The sequence below is a fragment of the Strix aluco genome, chromosome 17, assembly GCF_031877795.1.
Source record: "Strix aluco isolate bStrAlu1 chromosome 17, bStrAlu1.hap1, whole genome shotgun sequence".
Classification (NCBI taxonomy): domain Eukaryota; kingdom Metazoa; phylum Chordata; class Aves; order Strigiformes; family Strigidae; genus Strix; species Strix aluco.
In genome coordinates, this window is record NC_133947.1 from 2,022,498 (window position 1) to 2,041,220 (window position 18,723).

General features: G+C 62.9%; 1 protein-coding gene and 1 pseudogene across 1 annotated transcript; one reads left to right on the plus strand and one right to left on the minus strand.

Annotated features, from left to right (window-relative positions):
* The first annotated feature begins 3,938 nt into the window (after positions 1-3,938).
* On the plus strand, positions 3,939-8,060 carry C17H20orf204 (chromosome 17 C20orf204 homolog). The gene is made up of 4 exons (XM_074842821.1): positions 3,939-4,665; positions 4,906-4,968; positions 5,074-5,226; positions 6,095-8,060. Exons 1-4 carry the CDS (start codon positions 4,432-4,434, stop codon positions 6,248-6,250), a joined length of 606 nt encoding a protein of 201 aa, XP_074698922.1. The 5' UTR covers positions 3,939-4,431; the 3' UTR covers positions 6,251-8,060.
* A 4,118-nt stretch (positions 8,061-12,178) lies between these two features.
* LOC141931332 (ammonium transporter Rh type B pseudogene) lies at positions 12,179-13,573 on the minus strand (annotated as a pseudogene).
* Positions 13,574-18,723: the final 5,150 nt, after the last annotated feature.

An 18,723-nucleotide genomic window follows, 5' to 3' on the forward strand; every position in this document is an offset into this window, starting at 1 on the left:
GGTAGGCATGTGGGAAGGGAGCACGGCTGGACAAGGATTTGAAGCCTGAGCCAGAAACTGCAGGAGAAAAAATGTTAAAAATAGCTTTCAGTGCGTGCTGTCCTTCTCGCATGGCTCTTGCTCTTCGTTTGTGGGATCTGTGTAAGTGCTGGGACACAGGGCCTGTGTCCCACTCCTCGGGGAAGGGAACCCAGCGTTTCGGTTGCTGTGGCACTTCCCAGCATAGGAGAAGCTGGGGACCAGTGGTACATCGACCCCTCCGCCCTGCGGTGCTCTTGACTGGTGATGGGGGAGTCAAGGTGGGGTAGGAACCACAGTGGCGTGGCTTTTCTCTCTGGAGAAACTCTCGAGTGTTTGCAGCATCTCCCTGGAGCCAGGTGTGTGTGCCCAGTGCCCGGCATCCCTGCGCCTCCCCTGCCCCTCGCTCGGGTGGCAGCGCCACATCCCTGAAGGGTTTGTTGGGAAAGGCTACCCAGGAGCCCTGGGATTGAGACAACGCACGGGAAGGACTTGCTGGAGGAGCGTTTGCTCTTTGTGGGTGGTGAGAGGAGAGATTGTTCCCCAGAGATGTGCTGGGCTGCGTCCTTGCAGCCCCAAGCTCCTTTTGCCACCAGCTCTGCCTCTCCCCCTGACCTGGGGGTTACATTCCTTGCTTTTGGGATTGTTCTTTTTTTTTCTTTTTTTTTTTAGATAAAAAAGGATCATCAGTCTTGGAGCCTTTTAAAGTTTGTAGATGTCTTTGTGTTGTTAAATGGATTATGGCACCTACAAATTTTAACTATATATAGAGCTCCATAAAGAAGTTATATGGGTCCTGTCCCCAGCGGTATGTTGTATATGCTGTGGTTCCCACTTCGCATGGAGGAACTTTTTTCCTAAACTGAGGAGGGCAGGATTATTCAACCATTTCTTCTACCTCTTACCAAAACACACGTGCTCCGCTCCTCAGCAGAGCCTTCCTGCTGTCGGTTCGTTATTTTTTTTCCCCATACAAAAGCAAGTGAAATGGAGTCAGGGCTGTTTTCCATGCCGATACGCTGATGTTGGCTGTGCCTGTTCAAAACTTGGAGGTGGCTTCGTGCTCGGGGGTGTTTCAGAGGTCTTGCTCAGGACAGTCCCTTCTGCTGGCTGGGTCTCCAGGCTGACGGTGTGTGGTGAGCGTTAACAGAAATCGAAACTCGGCCTGCTCTGCGTTCCTGGGCTCCCACCCACCTTTGCAGCACAAAATGCAGCCCCGTGCCGGGCTGTGGCATCGCTTTGGCTCTCCGGGTGGGTGAGACCCGGGGGGGGGGGGGGGCTGTGTCTGCTGGCCCCTTGGGGCCCTTCAGGGCTCCCCCCCGGCCTCTCCAGCCATGACTGAGCGCCAAGAGCAGGACCCTCGTCCTTTGGTGACCCCTCCCTTGCAGCAGGACCCCTCCCTGCCACCCCAGCCATGACTCCCCGAGCCCCCTCTTCCCCCCTCCCCCGGCCTCTGCTCGCCCGGGGGCAGCAGCCGGTGGCCCGAGGAGGGGTGGCCCGGAGGCGATGCCGGGGCAGCACTTCCCCCGCGGGGGCCGGGGCTGGGCTGGCGGCGGTGTTGGCCGCCGTGTCCCGTCCCCCCACCCCGTTCCCCCCCTCCCGCCGCGGCCGGGCCCGTCCCCTCCCACCGTGGAGCCAAGTTCAAACGGCGGGACGCGGCGCAGGGGCCGGGCCGGGCTCCCCGGGAGCTCCATGGTGAGTGCGCCGGGGCCGCTGCCCCTTCCCCGCCCGGAGCCCCCTGCCCCGACGGGATGGGGGTGTCTGGGCCGGGGTGGGACTCGCAGGAGCCGGGATGGGGCTTGGGAACCGTCGGGACGCGGCCGGTTCTCCTGGGATGGGGCTTGGACCGGCCGGGAAGGGGCTAGTCCGGCCGGGAAAGGGCTTGGGCCAGTGGGAATGGTACTGGGCTGGGATCGGGATGGGGCTGGGAGTCGGTGGGGAAGGGGCTCTGGTCCGGCTGGGGAGGGCTGGTCCAGAGGGACCGGGCTGCTGTGGCTGGGAAGGGAGCTTGGATTTGTCTTGGGATAGGGCTTGGATTTGTTTGGGAATGGAGCTTGGACCTGGCTGGTCCGGAGGGGGAGAACGGAGGGTCGGTCTCTGCCCGGGGCCGCGGCAGGTGCTGGGCCCTGGGGGGTGGTGACAGGGTCCCTTTGGATAGGAGGGGGTTGGGAACAGGGTCCATCTCCCTGGAAGGACTTGGGGACCCCAGGGGGGCTCCCGGGCGGGCGCAGGCATGGCCCCTCGCTGCAGGTGGCTGGGGTAGCGCCAGTGCTGCCAGGAGCTGCCCTATCAATTATGGTGATTTCCCTTATCTCCTCATATTTGCTGGAGGATTAGAGCCGAGGAAGAGATTAGCTTCCCCTGCCCGACGGAGCAGGCTGTGACCGTCCCACAGCCACGCTCCCCTGCCTGCTCCTTCCCTGCCAGCCCTCCTGCCTGACTCCAGGGCTCCCCTGCCTGCCTGCCTGCACCTTGCTGCTGCGGGGACGGGAGCAAGGGGAGAAGAAATAACCCCAAATCACCCACTGAATTTATCTTCCTCCATCCTGAGGGGTAGGAAGCAACTGGGATTGCTGGCGGTGTCTCTCCCCACGTCCCCCTCTCATCAGCGCTGCTTCCCCGCTCTCTGTGGGGTGCTGGGAAGCCCCCGCTGCCCCCTCCGAGCTCCTGTCCCGGCTGCTCGCTGAGCTTTTTTAACTGCAGGCTGTGCTTCCCCCCATGCGAAGGACTGAGAGACCAGTGCCAGGCTCCGCTGCCTGGAAATGCTGTAAATGGTGAGCTTTCTCCTGGAATTTGGTCCCAGTTGTTTAATAAGCCACTTCAGGGAAGTCATTCCCAGTTTAGTGGTAAAATCGCACGGCCTTGTCTTCCCGGCGGAGGAGGCTTCCTGAGAGCAGCCCTTAGACTTTGGACAGGGTGTCCTCATGGAAGCTGTGCTCTCCTCTGCTATCCCTGAGGATTATACCCTCGGTTCTCTGCTGAATCACCTCTGGGATGAGATCTCGCTGCGGGTTTGCAGAGAGCAAAGCCAGCAGGACGGCGAGGCTCTTCCCTGCCCTCCCTGGCCCCCAGCTGGGGCCCAGCACGGTTCTACTGGAAGGCGTGCGGCGACTAAGGAAGCTGAAGAGCCTGGTGGGATTTGTACTGGTTGCTCGTGGATTTGCTCATCTCCTCACATGTGCTTCTGCTCCAAGGTGGCCCCCGTGTCTGTGGGTTCCCAGACTTGCGGCGTGTTGGGTTTCACCTCTGCTGAGCTGTGGGAGCAGGAGAGGGGGGAAGGTTTCCTCACCCTTTTGGAGCTGGGAGCAGCCCGTCAGCGAGTGGGGAGCACGGAGCAGATGCAGGTTTTGGAAACAAGCCCTCCAGGTTCCCACTGAAGGACAGGATGGATGGCGTCTGCCTGGGCTCCGACTTCAGCAAGGGAACTTCTTCCTTCTGGCTTCTCTGAGCAAAAAGCTGAGCCCGAGAGCCAGACGGGGCTGGGGCGGCAGTGAACCCGCCGAGATGCGAGCTGGGGCTTGGGGCAGGCAGATGCCGGCAGCAGGCAGAGCTGCCTGCTCCTTCCTCCTCGCTTGCGCTTTGGCCGCAGCACAGGGGTTGCATATTTGGAAGGAGCTCAGCTGCTTTTTGCCTGCCCAGACTTGACACCTGGAGCGGGGGAGTTGGGGGGCTTCTGGGGGGGGCTTTCCCTGCAAATGGGAGGTGATAGAAATGCCCCGGTGCCAGGATGGGGCCCAGGGCTGCGCCATCGCTCGGCAATGCGGAGACGTGAGCGGTCGGGCTCCTTTTCTGGCAGATGCTGTGCATGGATCGGGCTTCCCATCCTCGCCCCACTGCTGTGGGACTGCTCAAATATTCCCAGTCCTGGTCACCTGAGGTTGCATTGGCTTTTCTTCAAAAAAACCTCATCCCTTGAAGGGTCTGGCCACCCCCTCCCCGTGCTCCCTGCCAGCTCGGATGTCAGCGCTTGGGTTTCCCCGCTCCGCCGGGGCCAGCTCGGGGCTGCCGGGAAGGCTCAGGGCCAGGAGCCTGGGAGGCAGCCGGGTCACGCTGGCGAGAGCAGGCGCTTGTGCTGCTTCTGGCTGGGCTCTTGTGTGAGGGCACCCGAGGCCCGGGACGAGCAGGGGCTGCGTGGGAGCTGGAAAAATGCTGAATAACTGCGTCCGTGCTGTGGGGTTTGTGGAGGTGCGGAGAGCATCCTCCCGAGAGTGCCCCAAACCATTCTCGGTGAGGCGTGGAGGTTTGCTGGCAGGGAACCAGGCTCCTTGCCTCCAGCCCCTCTCTAAAGAGCAGGGCACGTCCTTTTCTGCTCCTCTTGATTTTTGGTCGTTGTTGAGGGTCTGGCCTTGAAATGCCACAAGCTGGGAAGCTGCTGGGGACCCTGTTGAGGCAGAGAGCTTAGGGACCAGCCTGATGGAGGCTTGTGGCCAGGGGCTGAAGGCAGAGCCTGGAGCATCCCTTCACCCCCAGCTTCCCCCCACCACAGCTGATGCTGAGCCCTTCCTTGTGCAGATTCTCCCCCGGGTGCTCTCCTGCGCTGTTCTGCTCCTCCTGCTCGTGGCCGTGCTGAGCAGAGGCAAGAGGTGCAGCATTGCCAAAATCCTCCGGCAGTACCGCGCCGTCATCTTCCACGAGATCCAGAACCTGGTGAGTGGGGATGGGGAGTCTGCCCAGGACCCCGGCTCCCTGCGCCGGGGGATGCCGCTGAGCTGGATGCGGCCCTGCCGCAGGACGTGGGTGGGGAGGGATGAGCCTGGGAAGCTTGGTATGGGGTTGGCCGCTTTGCCGGTGTTTTTGGGGAGAGTGTTGTGTTTAAGTGGTGGGGTTCACTCACGGGGGATGCACGGATGATTTGGGGTGCCTGATCTTTTTGCTTGATTTCTCCAGAAAAACCTGAGTGGATCAGCAGATAGGAGCGGAAGGGCCAGGCCGGCTTGTCGTTCAGACAAGGTGAGCACCAAGGGACCCAGGGCTGGGGCGTCGTGTGGGCTGAACCCCTGGGGAGCTGTCGAGCACCTCTCCCTGCCTGGGCCTGTGTGCTTCTCTCCTCTCCAGGACCAGAAGATCCTGCTCTCCATCTACAACATCAGCATGTCCCTGCGGGAGGTGGCGGCTGGCACCCTGCGCAGCCCCGAGGAGCTGGCGGTGTGGAAGGTGGCCAGAAACACCGACTTTGTGCTCAGGGAGAACTGCAGGAAAATCAGCCAGGTAGGAGCCCTGCCCCTTCCCAGTCACCCCCGTGGCTCCCAGTTCCCCAGCACACAGGCTGTGGGCAGCACCTGCCCTGTTGCACACTTCTGCCTGCACATGAGGAGTCTCTAGGCTCTGCCTGCAGCATCCTGGGGCAGGGGGGAGGCTCTGTACTGGGTTTGATGGTACATCCCAGTGAGCTTTAAACTGGCCGGGGTGGGAAGTCCGACTGTGGCAGTGTGGGACAAACTGGTGGGGGTTTATCACCAGCTCCCAAGCGGGTTTGTCCGCCCATGCCACGGCTGATGGGAACACAGACCCTTGTCCTGGTGGGATGCAGCCTGGAGGGTGGGCGCACCCAGTCCTGCTCTGCCTCCTGGGTGCTCTTAGGCAGGAACTGGGATTTCTCCCCAAAGGGCTGGTCTGGGCTCCCCTGGCATCCCCGGGGCTCTTCTGGGGAAACCCCCGCTGGGAGGATCCCCTACAGCAGCCGCCAGCAGCTCATTAACTCGCGGGGAAACCCCAGGGCAGTGGAGCTCCAGCTCTGCCTGGCTCTGGTGTGGTGCTGGTGTTGTCCCACCCCCCCCCCCGCCCCCATCGCTGGGAAAATCAGCCAGGACTAACGCTGCCCGGGGTTTATGGCTGTGGGGTGGAGATGCTGCTGGCCTGGAAAAGCACCTGCAGACCTGACCTGGCCCTCTGCCCTATGTGTGATGTGCTGGGGGGCAGGGGGGGACAGCCAACTCTGGGGACCCGAGAGCACAGCCATGGGTGGCTTGGCCACCCCAGCCTGCACACAAACCCCACGAGGGGTGGCTTTTGTCCCCCTAACGCCTGCATGATGGTGGGGGGGGTTATTTCTGCTCCCTCGGCACGCCAACCGCAGAACCCGGCGCCCGTCCCGGCAGAGCCCCGGCGCAGGGGACCCGGCCGCAGGAGGAAGCAGCTGCGGGAGATCGGGAGGAAGGCGGAGAGGCTGGCGACCTGCTGGGAGAAGCTTTATGCCCTGCATGCACCCCACCGTGCCCCCCGGGACTCATAGGGACGCCCTCGCCACGCGCCGGAGGGACGGGCTGCTCTGGCGCCGCGGCTGCCGGAGTCTTGTTTGGAAACTTGGGGCAAATTCAACCCTGAAGGCAGCGGAGTTGCTACTGGTGGGTGTTGAAGTTGAATTCATCCTCCTGTTTCAACCTTGGGATGGGCCCCATCACACATGGTGGGGGCTGGCAGGTCGGTTTGCCCTGGGATGGCTGCGGCAGGAAGCCGGAACACCAGAAACGTGGGGGAGAAGAAGGGAATGTGTTGGAAAAATGAGGTGAGGCGTGGGATTTCTGCGATGCTTCTGGCCCTGCATCACCTGCTGCTTTCTTGGGGACAACAGTTGCTTTTGGGGGCAGAAAGAGGACGTGTGGGGCCGTGACTTGCAGGGCTCTGCTGGAAGTGGGACCACCGTGCATCCGCAGGGCTCTGAGGGGGGCCGGGCTGTGGGGAGGGACACGCGGAGCACATGGGGAAGCCTGGGGCTAAACAGCAAAACCCCAGGTAGCTGCGGGGGCTCGAGGCCAAGGCTCGGCCGCTGGGGTGGGCAGCACCGCGGAGGGACCCGGCTGCTCGCCACTGCGGGTGTCCTGGCACCCCCTGCAGGGATGTGGGGTGCAGTGAGATGAGGAGCATCCTCCCTCCTCACCACGCTCAGCCACCACCCCAGCCGGGCTCCCTGCTCCCCTGTTGGGTGGCAAACAGTCTCTGGGAAGCCAGAAATAAAACCTCTCCTTCCCTGGAAGCCCTTTGGGTGCTTTATGGGGTGACCCAGGGGCTCTTGTGCTGGGCACAGGGTCCGGGCAGGGCGCAGGGGCTGTGCAGGCCCAGGAAGGAGCAGACAGGGGCAGTGGGCACCGTGGCATCCCATCTCTGCCCACCCTACCTCCATCCCTGGCCCACGGGGCCCTATCCTGCCTGGGTGGTGGAGGACAGGGCTCTGCTGCAGCAGCTGCTTTTTGGGGAGGCTCTTTCCTCTCCCTGAGCTGCGGGCAGGGCTGGGGAGGGTGGGCTGGCTTTGTGCCCCTGCCTCGGTTTCCCCAGGCCCTCTCCAGCTGGGCGGATGCTGTCACAGCCGTGGCGGGGGACTGGGTGGCTGTGGGGACGTCTGTCGAGGACACGAGATGGCAGCAGTGGGCTGTGCGCGCCGAGCGGAGCCGGACGGCTGCCCACGGCCGAGTGTGTCCCTGTGGCCTGGGCCACGCGGCCACCTGGACCACGGCCATGGCTCCTGCCTGGGCCACAGCCACGCCAGCATCTCCTGGCCACATCCCCAGGGGGACTTCGGCCACTCTCCCAGGTGCCAGTGGGGTGCTGCTGGTGAGCAGGACCCCCCCACCTGTGCGCCTTGGGGTGGCACAGTTCCACTGGGGGTTTCATCTGGCTGGGGCGGGGATGGCAGGAGATGCTCGGGGGTCCTTGCCCACCCCCTGCCTCTGGGAGAGGAGCCTTTGGGGGGGGCTGCATTGCTGGGGGTGGGTAGGAGAGGGCCCCCCCCCCCCACCTCCCTGGGCACACCACAGCCCCTGGGGTTTAGCAGGATGGGGGCAGGACAGGGACCCTGGTTTGGAGGGGTACAGGCTCCTCCTGTGGGGTCCCGGGTGACGCCGTCTGCGTGGCACGGGGCAGGCTGGCGCCGGTGGGGGGGGCCCATCCGGGGAGCCACGGTTTGGCACATCCCCATGCCAGAAGCCTCCCGGAGCTGCGCCTCCCCAGCCGGCCCCACCATGGCCTTCCTCCCTGCTCCATCCTCCTCCTCGGGGTACCCGGAGAGGGGGGATGAGGCTCAAACGCTGCCTTCTTTTCCTCCTGCCCTTTCTACTGCCTCCACAGGGGGGGTTTGCACTAGTTTAGATTTGGTTTTTCTTTCTTATTCCCCCCTTCATCCCAACCACCCCCCCCAAATATAACATTCCCCCCCCCGTCCCCTGCCAGCATCCCAAAATAGCCCTGTTGATGCTTTATAGCCTGCAGACGGGGCCGGGGGTCCCGTGGGGGCCCCGGTGGCTCGTGCAGCGGCGTGAGCGGGCTGGTGGCTTGGGACAGGGTGACTCACTGCCTTTTTCTGCGTCAAGGCTGGAGCAAAGTCCCCCCCCGCTCCGCCGAACCAGATAAAACAGAGCAATAACCGGCCTCATTCGTTACCCTCCCCTCGCAGGCAGGACCGGCTGCCTCTGCAGGCAGGAATAGGGGAGGCTGCGCCCAGTGCTGCCGGTTTGGCATCTGAGTGGCGGTGGGAAGCGTGCGCTGGCGTTCACGGGGGTTTGCAGGCGTTGGCACGCTCACCGCGAGCTTGCCGTGAGCTCACCGCGAGCACTGGCTGCGGGGAGGGGGGAGAGGGAGCCCGGTGCGGCGGCAGGAATGAGTGCATGGAAAGGAAGGAAAGAGTGAAGGAAGAGGCAAAAGGGAGGGAGGGGAAAAGCGAGGTCGAAGCGATGGTGGAATCAGAGCAAAAACAGCCGGAAAAAGGAAACAGGCCCTGAAAAGTCAAATAAAAATAGCAGCGAGGCGAACCCAAGTGTGCAGCACATGGGAGTGAGCGCATTTCCTTCGAGGGCAGCACCGCACGCTCCCGGCTGCTCCGGGGGGGCCGCTCTGATGTGGCTCCAGCTGCTGCTGTGCCCCCCCCCCTCCCCTCCTTGCACCCCCCTCCCACCCCGTGCCAGCCGGTCGGTGCCCTGCCAGCTCCCCCCTCCGCCTCGCCCGTGGCCCGCGCGCGCTTCCCGCGAGCCCACCCAGACGGCGGGCGAGGGAGTTTTGGGGGTGGGATGCGCTCGGGCACGCGTGGGTTAGAGCACAAGGGGGTGCGTGGGTCGGGATTGGGGGGTGGGGGGGGCTCGCTGGCCATGCTCTTGCCCCTGCACCGGGCTGTGTGCTGCCGGCGGGTCGCCTTGCCAGCTGCATCCGAGCGCCGTGCAAACAGCGCAAGCAACGGCTTCCTCCCCTCGCCGCTTGTTTTGCAATCACGGCGGGGGCCCTCCGGGAGGGGGGGGGGTCAGCAGCAAGCACTGCTGGGGCGACAGGGACCAGGATGGGGATAGGGACTGGGATGGGGATGGAGATCGGGAATGCTGCTCCTTGCCAGGACCAGCGTGCTGCATCCCAGCCCGGCTGCAGGCTCAGCTCAGAGGCAGCAGCAGACCCCAGCGTGCCCAGGGACCGTGCTGGGGGGGACCATGCCAGGGGGACTGTGGTACCGTGCCCGGGGACCCTGCTGGGGAACGGTCGCTGCTTCATTTCCACAGATTCGATGCCAGACGCACATTTCACCCCTTTGCACCATCCCCATCCCCCCCGAAACACAGCTGCCCCTGGGCTGGAGCAGAGCCATCGCCGTCTTGGGGTGCCAGCAGCCCCCCGGGCTGGTGTCTGGGAGGGGGTCTCACCCATGAGCCCCCCACTTTGGTTCTCATCCCCCTCACAAGCAGGGCTGGGGGCCCGTCCCCGGGCAGCCCCGGCGCTGGGGGCACTGGCACATGCAGGCTGTGCCTGACGAAGCAGAGCAGCGTTTTGTTCTCTCCCTTCTCCCCGCAGCATCGTAAAGCTGCTGAAAGCCCAGATTTACGGTGTGATAAACGCTGGGGGCTCTGCTGAATATTTTACTGCTTCATCCTTTGGAGAGCGGCTGGTTTTGGAGGAGCGGGGAGAGCCGAGCGCGGGGTGGCACACCCAGCGGCATCGCTGCCCGGTTCCAGCTGGAGGACAGCGGGTCCCAGGGGACCAGGACGGCCGGGAGCGGGGCTGCGTGGAGCCGTGCCACAGCCCCCAAGGGTCCCGGCACCCCCCCAGCTGTGCGATACGGGCTGCCTGAGCTCCTCTGGGCAGTGGGAAAATGCTGACCTGCCCCCCCCACCATTTCTTGGGGCCTGTTGCTGCTTTTCAAGGCATCTGCTGACCAGATTGTGCCCTGGAGTGCTGAGGGGTGTGTGCCAGGACGTGCCAGCTGAGAGCTGGGGTGCACCAGGCTCGGCTTTGGGTGCTGTCGCCCCCTGCCATGCCCCCCTGGCCCGCTCGCCCTGCCGGGAGGCTGCGGCCTCGCTGAGAAGGGCTGGGTGATACTGGAAAGCGGCTCCACCACCAGCAAGAGGTTGGTGGCCTCGGGGGCTGCGCCCACCCGTGAGCGTGCACGTGGGTGTGCGTGTGCTCGTGGACGTCTGCGCACACGCGTGGGACGGTGGGTGCACGAAGGGACGCATACGTGCGATTTGGGTCTGCGCGTGGGGGTCTGCACGCGATTCCTCTCCACAGCTACTTCCCGAGGTGGCCCCGGCCTCGCGCACCCTCCTCGGCGCTGCTGGAGCCGGGCGTTGGAGCCCGCGAGCCTTGGCACGGCGGGGAAGCCAGCGGGACCGGGATGCCGGGCTCAGCGGGAGCCGAGGCTGGATGCTGCTGATCCGGGTCCCGGTGCCATCGCGGCTCTCGACGCCCAGCGGGAGCCAGGCAGCAGCGAGGGGCCCGGCTGGACCCTGTCCCCGCTCCAGGCACGCGATGGCTCCAGCACTGGGCACGGGGCACGGCCATGCCGAGAAGCCCGAGGGCCACTGGGGCTCAGCTGGGGGCTGAGGAGGGGACTGGGCTGCCCCTGGCCCCGGTGCTCGGCCCACGGCATCCTGCACCGGGGCCCATTGTTCGGCCGCGCCGGGCTGCGGGGCAGGATTCCTTTGTCAGAGCTCGGCAATATTTTATTCTAACAATTAACCGAACACTCCCGGGCCCCCGAGCCTGTTTGTGATTATTGGAGGGTGAATTCCCCAGCCTCGCTCCCTCTTGGTGTCGGCTCCGCCTGGGGCCACACCGGGTGGAGGGGATCCAGCCCCGCTCCCACCGGCTCAGGGTTGGGGACCCCCAACTGCGCTGAGAGCCCCCCGCTCCTGCGGACAACGCCGGGGGGCAGAGGGGGGGTGTGTGTTTGGTTGCCTGGACCCCCTCGGGAGCCCGCGAGCATCACTGACATTGTCTCTGCAGCAGCGGGATCCGTGGCGGCGCAGGGGCAGCGGTGACTCATGGAGGGGGGGGATGTGAATCACAGCCCTCGCTCTCCGGGCAGGATGCGGCCCCGCGCTCGCAGCTTGCCGCATGCCAGTGCTGGACCACAAGCTTTGTCCTCCACGGGGTGGAAGCGGCTCGTTGCCCAGGGTGGGATGGGATGAGGCCGCTGCTCTTCCTCAGGGCCCCCCCCAGCACCCTGGAACGCTGGCGCAGCTTTCCAAGCCCCAGCTTCGGGGTGGGATGAGGGTGCTGTGGGGTGCGGGTCCCTCCTGCATCCCGGCTCTCTCCGAGGCTCTTTGCCGTGCCTGGGCTGCGTCCTCATCGCCGCTTGCTGCACTGGTGGTAAAAAAAGGTGACACCTCCCTTTGCGATGTGTCCCGGAGAGCAGATTGCCCAGCGCAAGGTTATCAAATCCCTCTGAAATCCCTCGCTTGGGGCCAGCTCAGCTCAGCTCAGCTCACCCCGCCGCTGTGTTTCCACCTTCCAGGCAGTAGTTGTGGAGTTCCCGGCCCGGTGCCATGGCGAGAGCTGTGGCCGGAGCAGGCAGCGAGCTGGCAGTCCTCGCTGGGTGCTGCCCATTGTGGGCAGGGGAGTCCTGAGCAGGAGCTGGAGCTGAGGGTCGGGGTGGGCACTGCGGGGTGATGCTGCCTGCTGAGAGTGAAGCAGCTGGTGCTGGTGCCCTGCGGCGGAGCCGTCCGGGTTACCCAGGGGATTTTAGCCATCCCGGGGTTGACACCCTGAGCAGGTTGTTTCTCGGGTTGTTGCTGGGAATGGAGGAATCCAGGGAGCAGCCGCAGGGTGGGAGGATGGAGGAGGGACCTGCGCCGCAGTGCTGCCCCGGCCCCTCCAGCATCCTCAGTGCTGGGGCCGGGCGTGGGTCAGGGAGTGGGTGCAGGCAGCGTCTCCTGCCCGCTGCTGCTCGTGGCTGCACACATGCCAGTGGCTAAACCCGCTCCTTCAGCGCCAGGGCTCCTTCTTCGGCAGTGCTGCCCAGCCCCGGGCTCTCAGCCTGATCCTGGATCTTAAAATACAACAAGTCATCGAAGCTGAGCTGCTCAGATGGCCAGGCCAGGCAGGGCAGCCGGAGCGCGGCACCGGCAAGCAGCCCGGCAAGCAGCGAGCCACCGATGGCCACTGCCAGCCCTGCTGCCTGGCACAGCGCCTGCCTGCCCGCCCCACCATCCCCCCACCGTCCCCACGCCACCTCGCTGGCATTGACCCCAGTGGGGGACACCTGGGAGAAGCGGGACCCGGAGGTGTCCTCGGATGCCACCAGGATGGCCACAGCGCTGGCCACAGCACCGAGGATGCCGGGCAAGCCATGGAGGTTGTGGATGCCACACTGGTCCTGGAGCGCGAGCTTCCTCACCAGGAGCGGGGTGAGGAACCTGAAGCCGAGGACACATATCACGGCCGAGAGGCTGCCCAGGGCGAGGGCGGCCACCGGTGGCATGGCCATGTCAGCCACTGCGCCGATAGCCACCCCGCCGGCCAGGCTGCCGTTCTGCAAGTGGCCGGGGCTGAGCTTGCCATCTCTCTCCAGCAGGCTGGAGGCCACCACGGTGGTCACGGTGCTGGCGCTCATGGCCAGGAGGGTGTTCAGGATGGCACGGTGCTGGGCATCTCCCGGTTGGCAGAGGACGGCCACGAAGCTGGGCCAGAAGACCCAAAGGATGAGCGTCCCCACCAGGGACAAGAGGTCGGAGCGGGGTGTCGGGGTCTCCTTGGGGTGCACCGGCCGCCGCGTTGCCCCAAATAGACCCTTGGACACGCCGAGGCCGAAATAGCAGGAGAAGACGTGGATTGTGATGGTGCCCCCCACGTCCAGGACGCCCAGATGGGTGACGATGGCCCACTCGCTGGCGAGGTAGACAGGGACTTCGCAGGTGGCCACGAGGAGGAGCTGGCAGGGGCTGGTCCTCCCCAGGACGGCCCCCACGGAGATGAGCACCGTCACAGCCGCGAACTCGGCGGTGAGGAGGTTGCGGAGGTCCAGGTGGACCTGGCCGTGGTGGAAGTGATGGATCAAGCCCTGCAGCGCCAGCGCCCATTGCGTGGAGAAGTTGAGCAGGAGGAAGTTGTGGGTGAGGACGCTGAGCCCATAGCGGGGCAGGAAGGTCAACAGGAGCCCCAGCCCCACCACCAGCATCACCTGGATGTCCTGGAAGAAGGGGAAGATGCCGTAGAGCTGGTTGGCCACCACCTTGGCATCCTCCGCCTGTGCCAGGGGCTCATCGTAGGTGACGAAGAGGGCGAAGAAGAGGAGCAGAGCACCCTGGAAGAGCCCCAGGGAGAGGGGCAGGAGGCGGCGGGGGTAGGTGGGGGGTGGCACGGCCATCCCGGGTTGGACAGGAGGGGACAGTGACCGGCAGGGTGGCAGCCCGGCAGCACTTGCGGGGTGAGCTCTGCTCGCTCCTACATCGGGGGTTTTATGGCCACAGTTAATTTTTAACCAAAGATATGTTTACGTGCCAGAAGAGGAGGTTTTTTCCCCCTCCCTTCTTTAAACAAAACGCCCATAAATTACCCACGTGCTCTTGTTTGCCCGCCATAAAGAGTGGACATGAGGGGATGATGATTTTGAAGGGAAACCAGAAAAACCTGCCATGGGGTAGAGTGGGGAGAAGGACAATCTGTGAGGAGCCAGCCAGGGATGAGGATACCACAGCACGCAGCCCCATTTAACCCCTCCCCACCCGGGAGCGGGGACTCCATGCCACTGAAACCCCAGGAGTGATGGTGGGAGCTTAAATCCCCCCAGCTCCCGGTCTGGCTCTGCCACATCCCACCCAGGGATGGCTCCGGCACCACCACCACCCCACGCTGCAGGATGATGCACATTTTGCTCGGCAACTGCCTGCATTTTGCGAAGCGCCATAAAGCTCCGAAATCAGGGCTGAAAAGATCATTTTCTCACAGGTTTGCGTTGGTTTGAATGGCTGGAAATTCATTAACAATTAGCGCGCGAGAAAAACAAAGCCCAGAGCAGCCAAGCAGCTACCCCGAAGTTTCTGGGTTGCTGCTTAGTGTGACATTTTGCCAGTGAATGTCTGGAAAAAAAAAAAAATTAAAAAAAAAATATATGAGAACCACAAGAACAAAAGGCAGAAGGGTTGGTAAATATTTGTTCCAGAGAGAAGATATTTTTGTGCTGTCCCTGATCTCAACACCCCTGCCGCGGGCGCTGGCTCCGCGCCGCTCTTCGTCATTGTTACTGGAGGATGAGGCAGGCGAGGGCGCAAAATGGGAAACAATTGTTGAATAATCTGCGCGAGGCTCCTCTGCCAAACCCTCCCCGGCCATTTTTCAACCCAAAGATGCTGGAAATGGGGGCAACGTATAGGAGGAGGAGGTGCTGTGAAGGCAGCGCCCTTGGGGGTTGAGGAGGGGTTGTGTTGCGCTCAAGCCATGGCCAACGGCAGCAGAGGGGTGGTGGGAGCTGCGGGGGGTTGCAGGATGGGACCCAGGATGCTTTGTCCACCCGTAACATGTCCCTGCCCAAGGAAATGGGCGGCTGGGGTCCCCACGGTGCCCTTTGGTGTCACTGGGGTGGCATGGGATGGGATGAGTGGGCAGGATTCTGAGGGCACAGCCCGTCCCACCTCCCGCGGCTGCTGCTGGCTCCCACCTCCACCAGCACTGGGGACAAGGGGACGCCAGCAGAGCCTCCCCCTCCCTTTGCTGCTATGAAAAAGGCAAAGAAAGGCAATTTCAGCCCCCCAACCCTTCACCTGTAACCCTTCACATGCCACTCCAGCCCTCCAAAGGGATTTTCCAGGGGGCAGCCCGGCGCAGTGAAACCTCTTGGGTTGATTGTGGGTGAGGTGTAACCCCCGGGTGACGCTTGGAGGAGGTAACGCTCCTGAAATGGAGGAGCTGGGCTGCTCTTAAAGAGCTGGGGGAAGCGTTTTGGCCCCGGCTGAGCAAGGAAGCCGCAGGCGAGCAAGGGTAGGGCTCTCCTCGGTGTGCCAGACAGCGGGGTGCTCGCTGCTGCGTGTGTGGTGCTGCTCGCTCACTCCCCTCCTGCTGCCCCTGAGCAGCTCAGCCCTTTCCGCTTCGGTCTGGGGCTTTTTTAAGGTGAGGTTAAATAAAATACTAAAAGAAAAATCTTTTGAAACAGGTCTTTTAAAAATTAGAGTGCTTCAAAGGTTTCAAGGTTAGGGCACGGTTGCCTCCTGTGAGGTGGAGGAGGAAGATGCTGGAGGAGAGGCGTCCCAGCGCTGCCAGATCTGCCAGAGCATCATGTTGGGAGGTTTGGGGTGTAAAATTCCTCCTGGATCTGGCTGTCACCTCTGGGAAGGGGCAGAGGTGCGGGGACAGTGCCAGGCTCAGTGCTCGGGGTGCTCGGGGATGAGGCTGTTTCGGGAGGTGACAAGACTCCTTATCTCGGTCAGCGGGCGATAGGGAGTTGCAGGCTCAGCGGGATGTCCTTGGACACGTGCTCTTTTTCCACCCGGAAATCTTGGTCTGGCAGCACGTGGTGATTTGGGATGCTCATCTGGGCTCCCAGAGAAGCCAACAGAGGGGCTCCCCCCATGACCCGCAACCCTCCTGCATCCCTCCCACCAGTACCCCTGGCCCTGCTGCATCTGCTGCGGCACTGAGCCACGCCGGCACCCAGGCACACACGGAGACCGGGGCCAACCACCACCGCACTCCTCTGCCGAGCCGTTGGGTACCTCCGTCCCGTTCCCTTGGGAAAAGGCCATCCCGTTCAGCCTCCCTGCTTCCCAAACTGGACGAGGTGCAATCAGCAGCGATGCCCAAATGCTTCCCGGACCAAAGACCCCACTGCAGAGAGGGGGGAAACCCTGTCAGGGCACAGATTAAAAAATAACCTTTATGGCACCCATAAAAGAAGGTCGAAGTTTCAAGAGGTCGCTGGGAAGGTGAAAGTCCCCCCTGGCCCCGGAGCACCCCTGAGGGCAACGAATGATTAACCCTGTGGTGCAGGGTGTGCTGGAGGGATGCCACGGTCCTCGTGGAGAGAAGCTGGTGCTGGGGTGGGGGGGAAGGTCCAGTCCCTCCAGTAACATTTTCCAGGCATGGAGAGTTTTCTTTCGGCACCGAAGGAGCGGGGATGGAGGAAGCATCTGGTGAGAGCCGGGGCGGCGGGGAGGGGAGCATTGAATTCCACCCCCCACGTCCCCCTTTCACTGTGTGGGCAGTTGTTTTATGGCAGGAGGACTGGGGAACCATTTTAGCATGATCCACGCTGAGACTGCTAGAGGAGTTCCCCGCTGAGGGCTGGATACAAAGAAAAGCTGAATTAACCGAGGGTCATATAAGGCAACAGGATCTGACAGATCCGAGCCAATATATGCTGGCAACAGCCAGTCCATGGCACTGTGAGAAAACACTCCTGCAAATTTAACAAATCCCTATGGTCTAGAAAGTCATGTACAAGAAATTACTAATGAAGGGATCTAGTCATATCTGGATTTCCAGACGTTGGTCATGCTCCCACCGCGTTTTGCAGGCCATATAAGTACATGGATCTGAATCCCGGGTGCTGGAGACCAGGAGGATTGTTCCGATCGTCTTGTCTGACCTCCTGCGTCAGACGAGGGCTCCCGGCGAGGAGGGGATGCTCAGCCCAGCCGGGCGGCGGCGGCCGGATCCCGTGGCCGTGCCGGGCTGGGGTTGGCCGGGGAAGGTTTGGGAACGCTGTGGTGGCACTGGGGTGGCTGGGTGCCCCCACATCGTGGAGATGCGCCGGCACCCGGGGATGGGTGCTGGGCACCCAGGGCAGGAGGGAGCGGGAGCTCCGGCTTCATCCCCGCGGGGCAGTGAGCGGACGCTTGGCCAAGGCATCACATGGTGGGGAGGAACTGTCGACGGCACCCCCCCAGCCTCAGCATCCAGAGAAGCACCCCAAAATTCCCCATTCCCTAAAGATCCTGCCTGGCTCCTGCCCCAGCACCTCTGTAGGTCCTACATAAACACCCGTCTGGTGTCTAAGCGAGCTGGGAGCGAGCACTGCGAGCGTTTTAAAAGCCCTGGTCCGGGTCTGACCCCAGGAGCCCTGATGCTGGCTGTCAGGCAGTGGGCAAGGGGCCAGCCCCCCACCCCCCCCCGCCGCCATCCACCCCAGCCCCTCGCAACCGGGTCCTACTGGGGGGTGGGGGGGGGGAAAAGCCGAACAGACGTCACAGCAGCATCACGCGGTCCGAGTGGCCTTCTCCATCTTGTTAGCACATTGTGTAACACAACATGTGGAGGCGCTGGGACCGCACACGCATGCACTCCCCGACAGCCCAACCGGGGGGAAAAGAAGGAGAAAAAAAAAAAAAAAGAAAAAGAAAAAAAAAAAAAAGGAAGCAATTTAAGCTTTGAATCTTTCTCTTTAAAATGTTCTCATGGCTTCATTAGAATTTGCAGCCACAGAGGCTTTGAAGAGCATGGTATAAGGAGTGAAACATCTGGAAAAATTAGGATTAATGAAAACATAATTCCCAAGACTAAAGGAAAGATTAATCCTGCGTTACCACTTGTGTGTTCCACAGCTTTTCCCCAGCTCGTAACGCTGAACTTATTAAATCGCCCTGAGCTGAGTTTTCCTTTTTCTCTCTCCCTCCCCTATTGAGCCCAATGGAAGCGACTGATGCCAAATGTAACGATAACCAACTGTGCCGAGCAGCGCGGGCGCGAGCGTGCCGCCCCCCCGCACCCAGGTGGGCACCCACGGCCCGCCGCACCCATGGCTGGGGGCCCTTGGGTGGGCATCCCGTGGGAAGGGGGTCCTGTGGGTGCTGGGGTGGGGGCTCTTCGCTGGGGCGATGGGTGCTGTACCCTGGTGGGGCTGCACCTGCTCCCACACGTGCTCCTGAGCAGGATCCGGCCCGACCGGCTCATGAGATAAGGGGAACGCTGGTGAATTAAAGAATAAATTTATAAACCGCCCTGCTCTGCTTTCAGGTGCGTGGTTGGGTTGAGACCGAAGCAGCCCCGAGGTGCTGGTGTCTCTGGGTGGCATTTCTGCTGCTGTGCTTGGGCTCTGGGGCCGTGGCACTGGCGAGTACCGGGGGCTCGTGCTGGCTGTGCCAACCCCTGCCCGGGTTACCCCGGAGCCGCGCTCAGCCGTGCCGAGGGAAGGTGCTCTTGCGCGACAGACCTGTAAAATACCGCAGGAAATTCCTCTTTATTCAGGGCAGCGATGCCACCAGCAAGCACACGCGAGAGCCAGCGCCAGTTTTGGGGGGTCGCATCGGATGTTTGTCCCTGCAGCTTCGTCACCGCGGACGCTAATTTGCCAAAAACGGATGGAGTCGGGGTCGGAGTGTGTCTCCCCCCAGCTCAAGCGGCGGCACAGCCCTCCATAGTGTGGTGCTTCTCGAGGAGAATGAAAGAAAGCAGATTTCTCTTCATTACGTCTTCATCCGTCCCACGCTGGGTGCGGGGAGGGTGGGCAGTGCCAGCTCCTCGCCCACCACAGCTCTCCCGGCAGCCAGAGCCGGCAAACAGCCGTTCCAACCGGCTGCCGGCCCC

Excerpts from the sequence above, each read along its gene's own strand:
- C17H20orf204 (XM_074842821.1), top strand. The coding sequence starts at position 4,432 with ATGGAGGCTTGTGGCCAGGGGCTGAAGGCAGAGCCTGGAGCATCCCTT. Across the intron at positions 4,666-4,905 it reads TCCACGAGATCCAGAACCTG|AAAAACCTGAGTGGATCAGC; the intron begins GTGAGTGGGGAT and ends TGATTTCTCCAG. Across the intron at positions 4,969-5,073 it reads CGGCTTGTCGTTCAGACAAG|GACCAGAAGATCCTGCTCTC; the intron begins GTGAGCACCAAG and ends TCTCCTCTCCAG.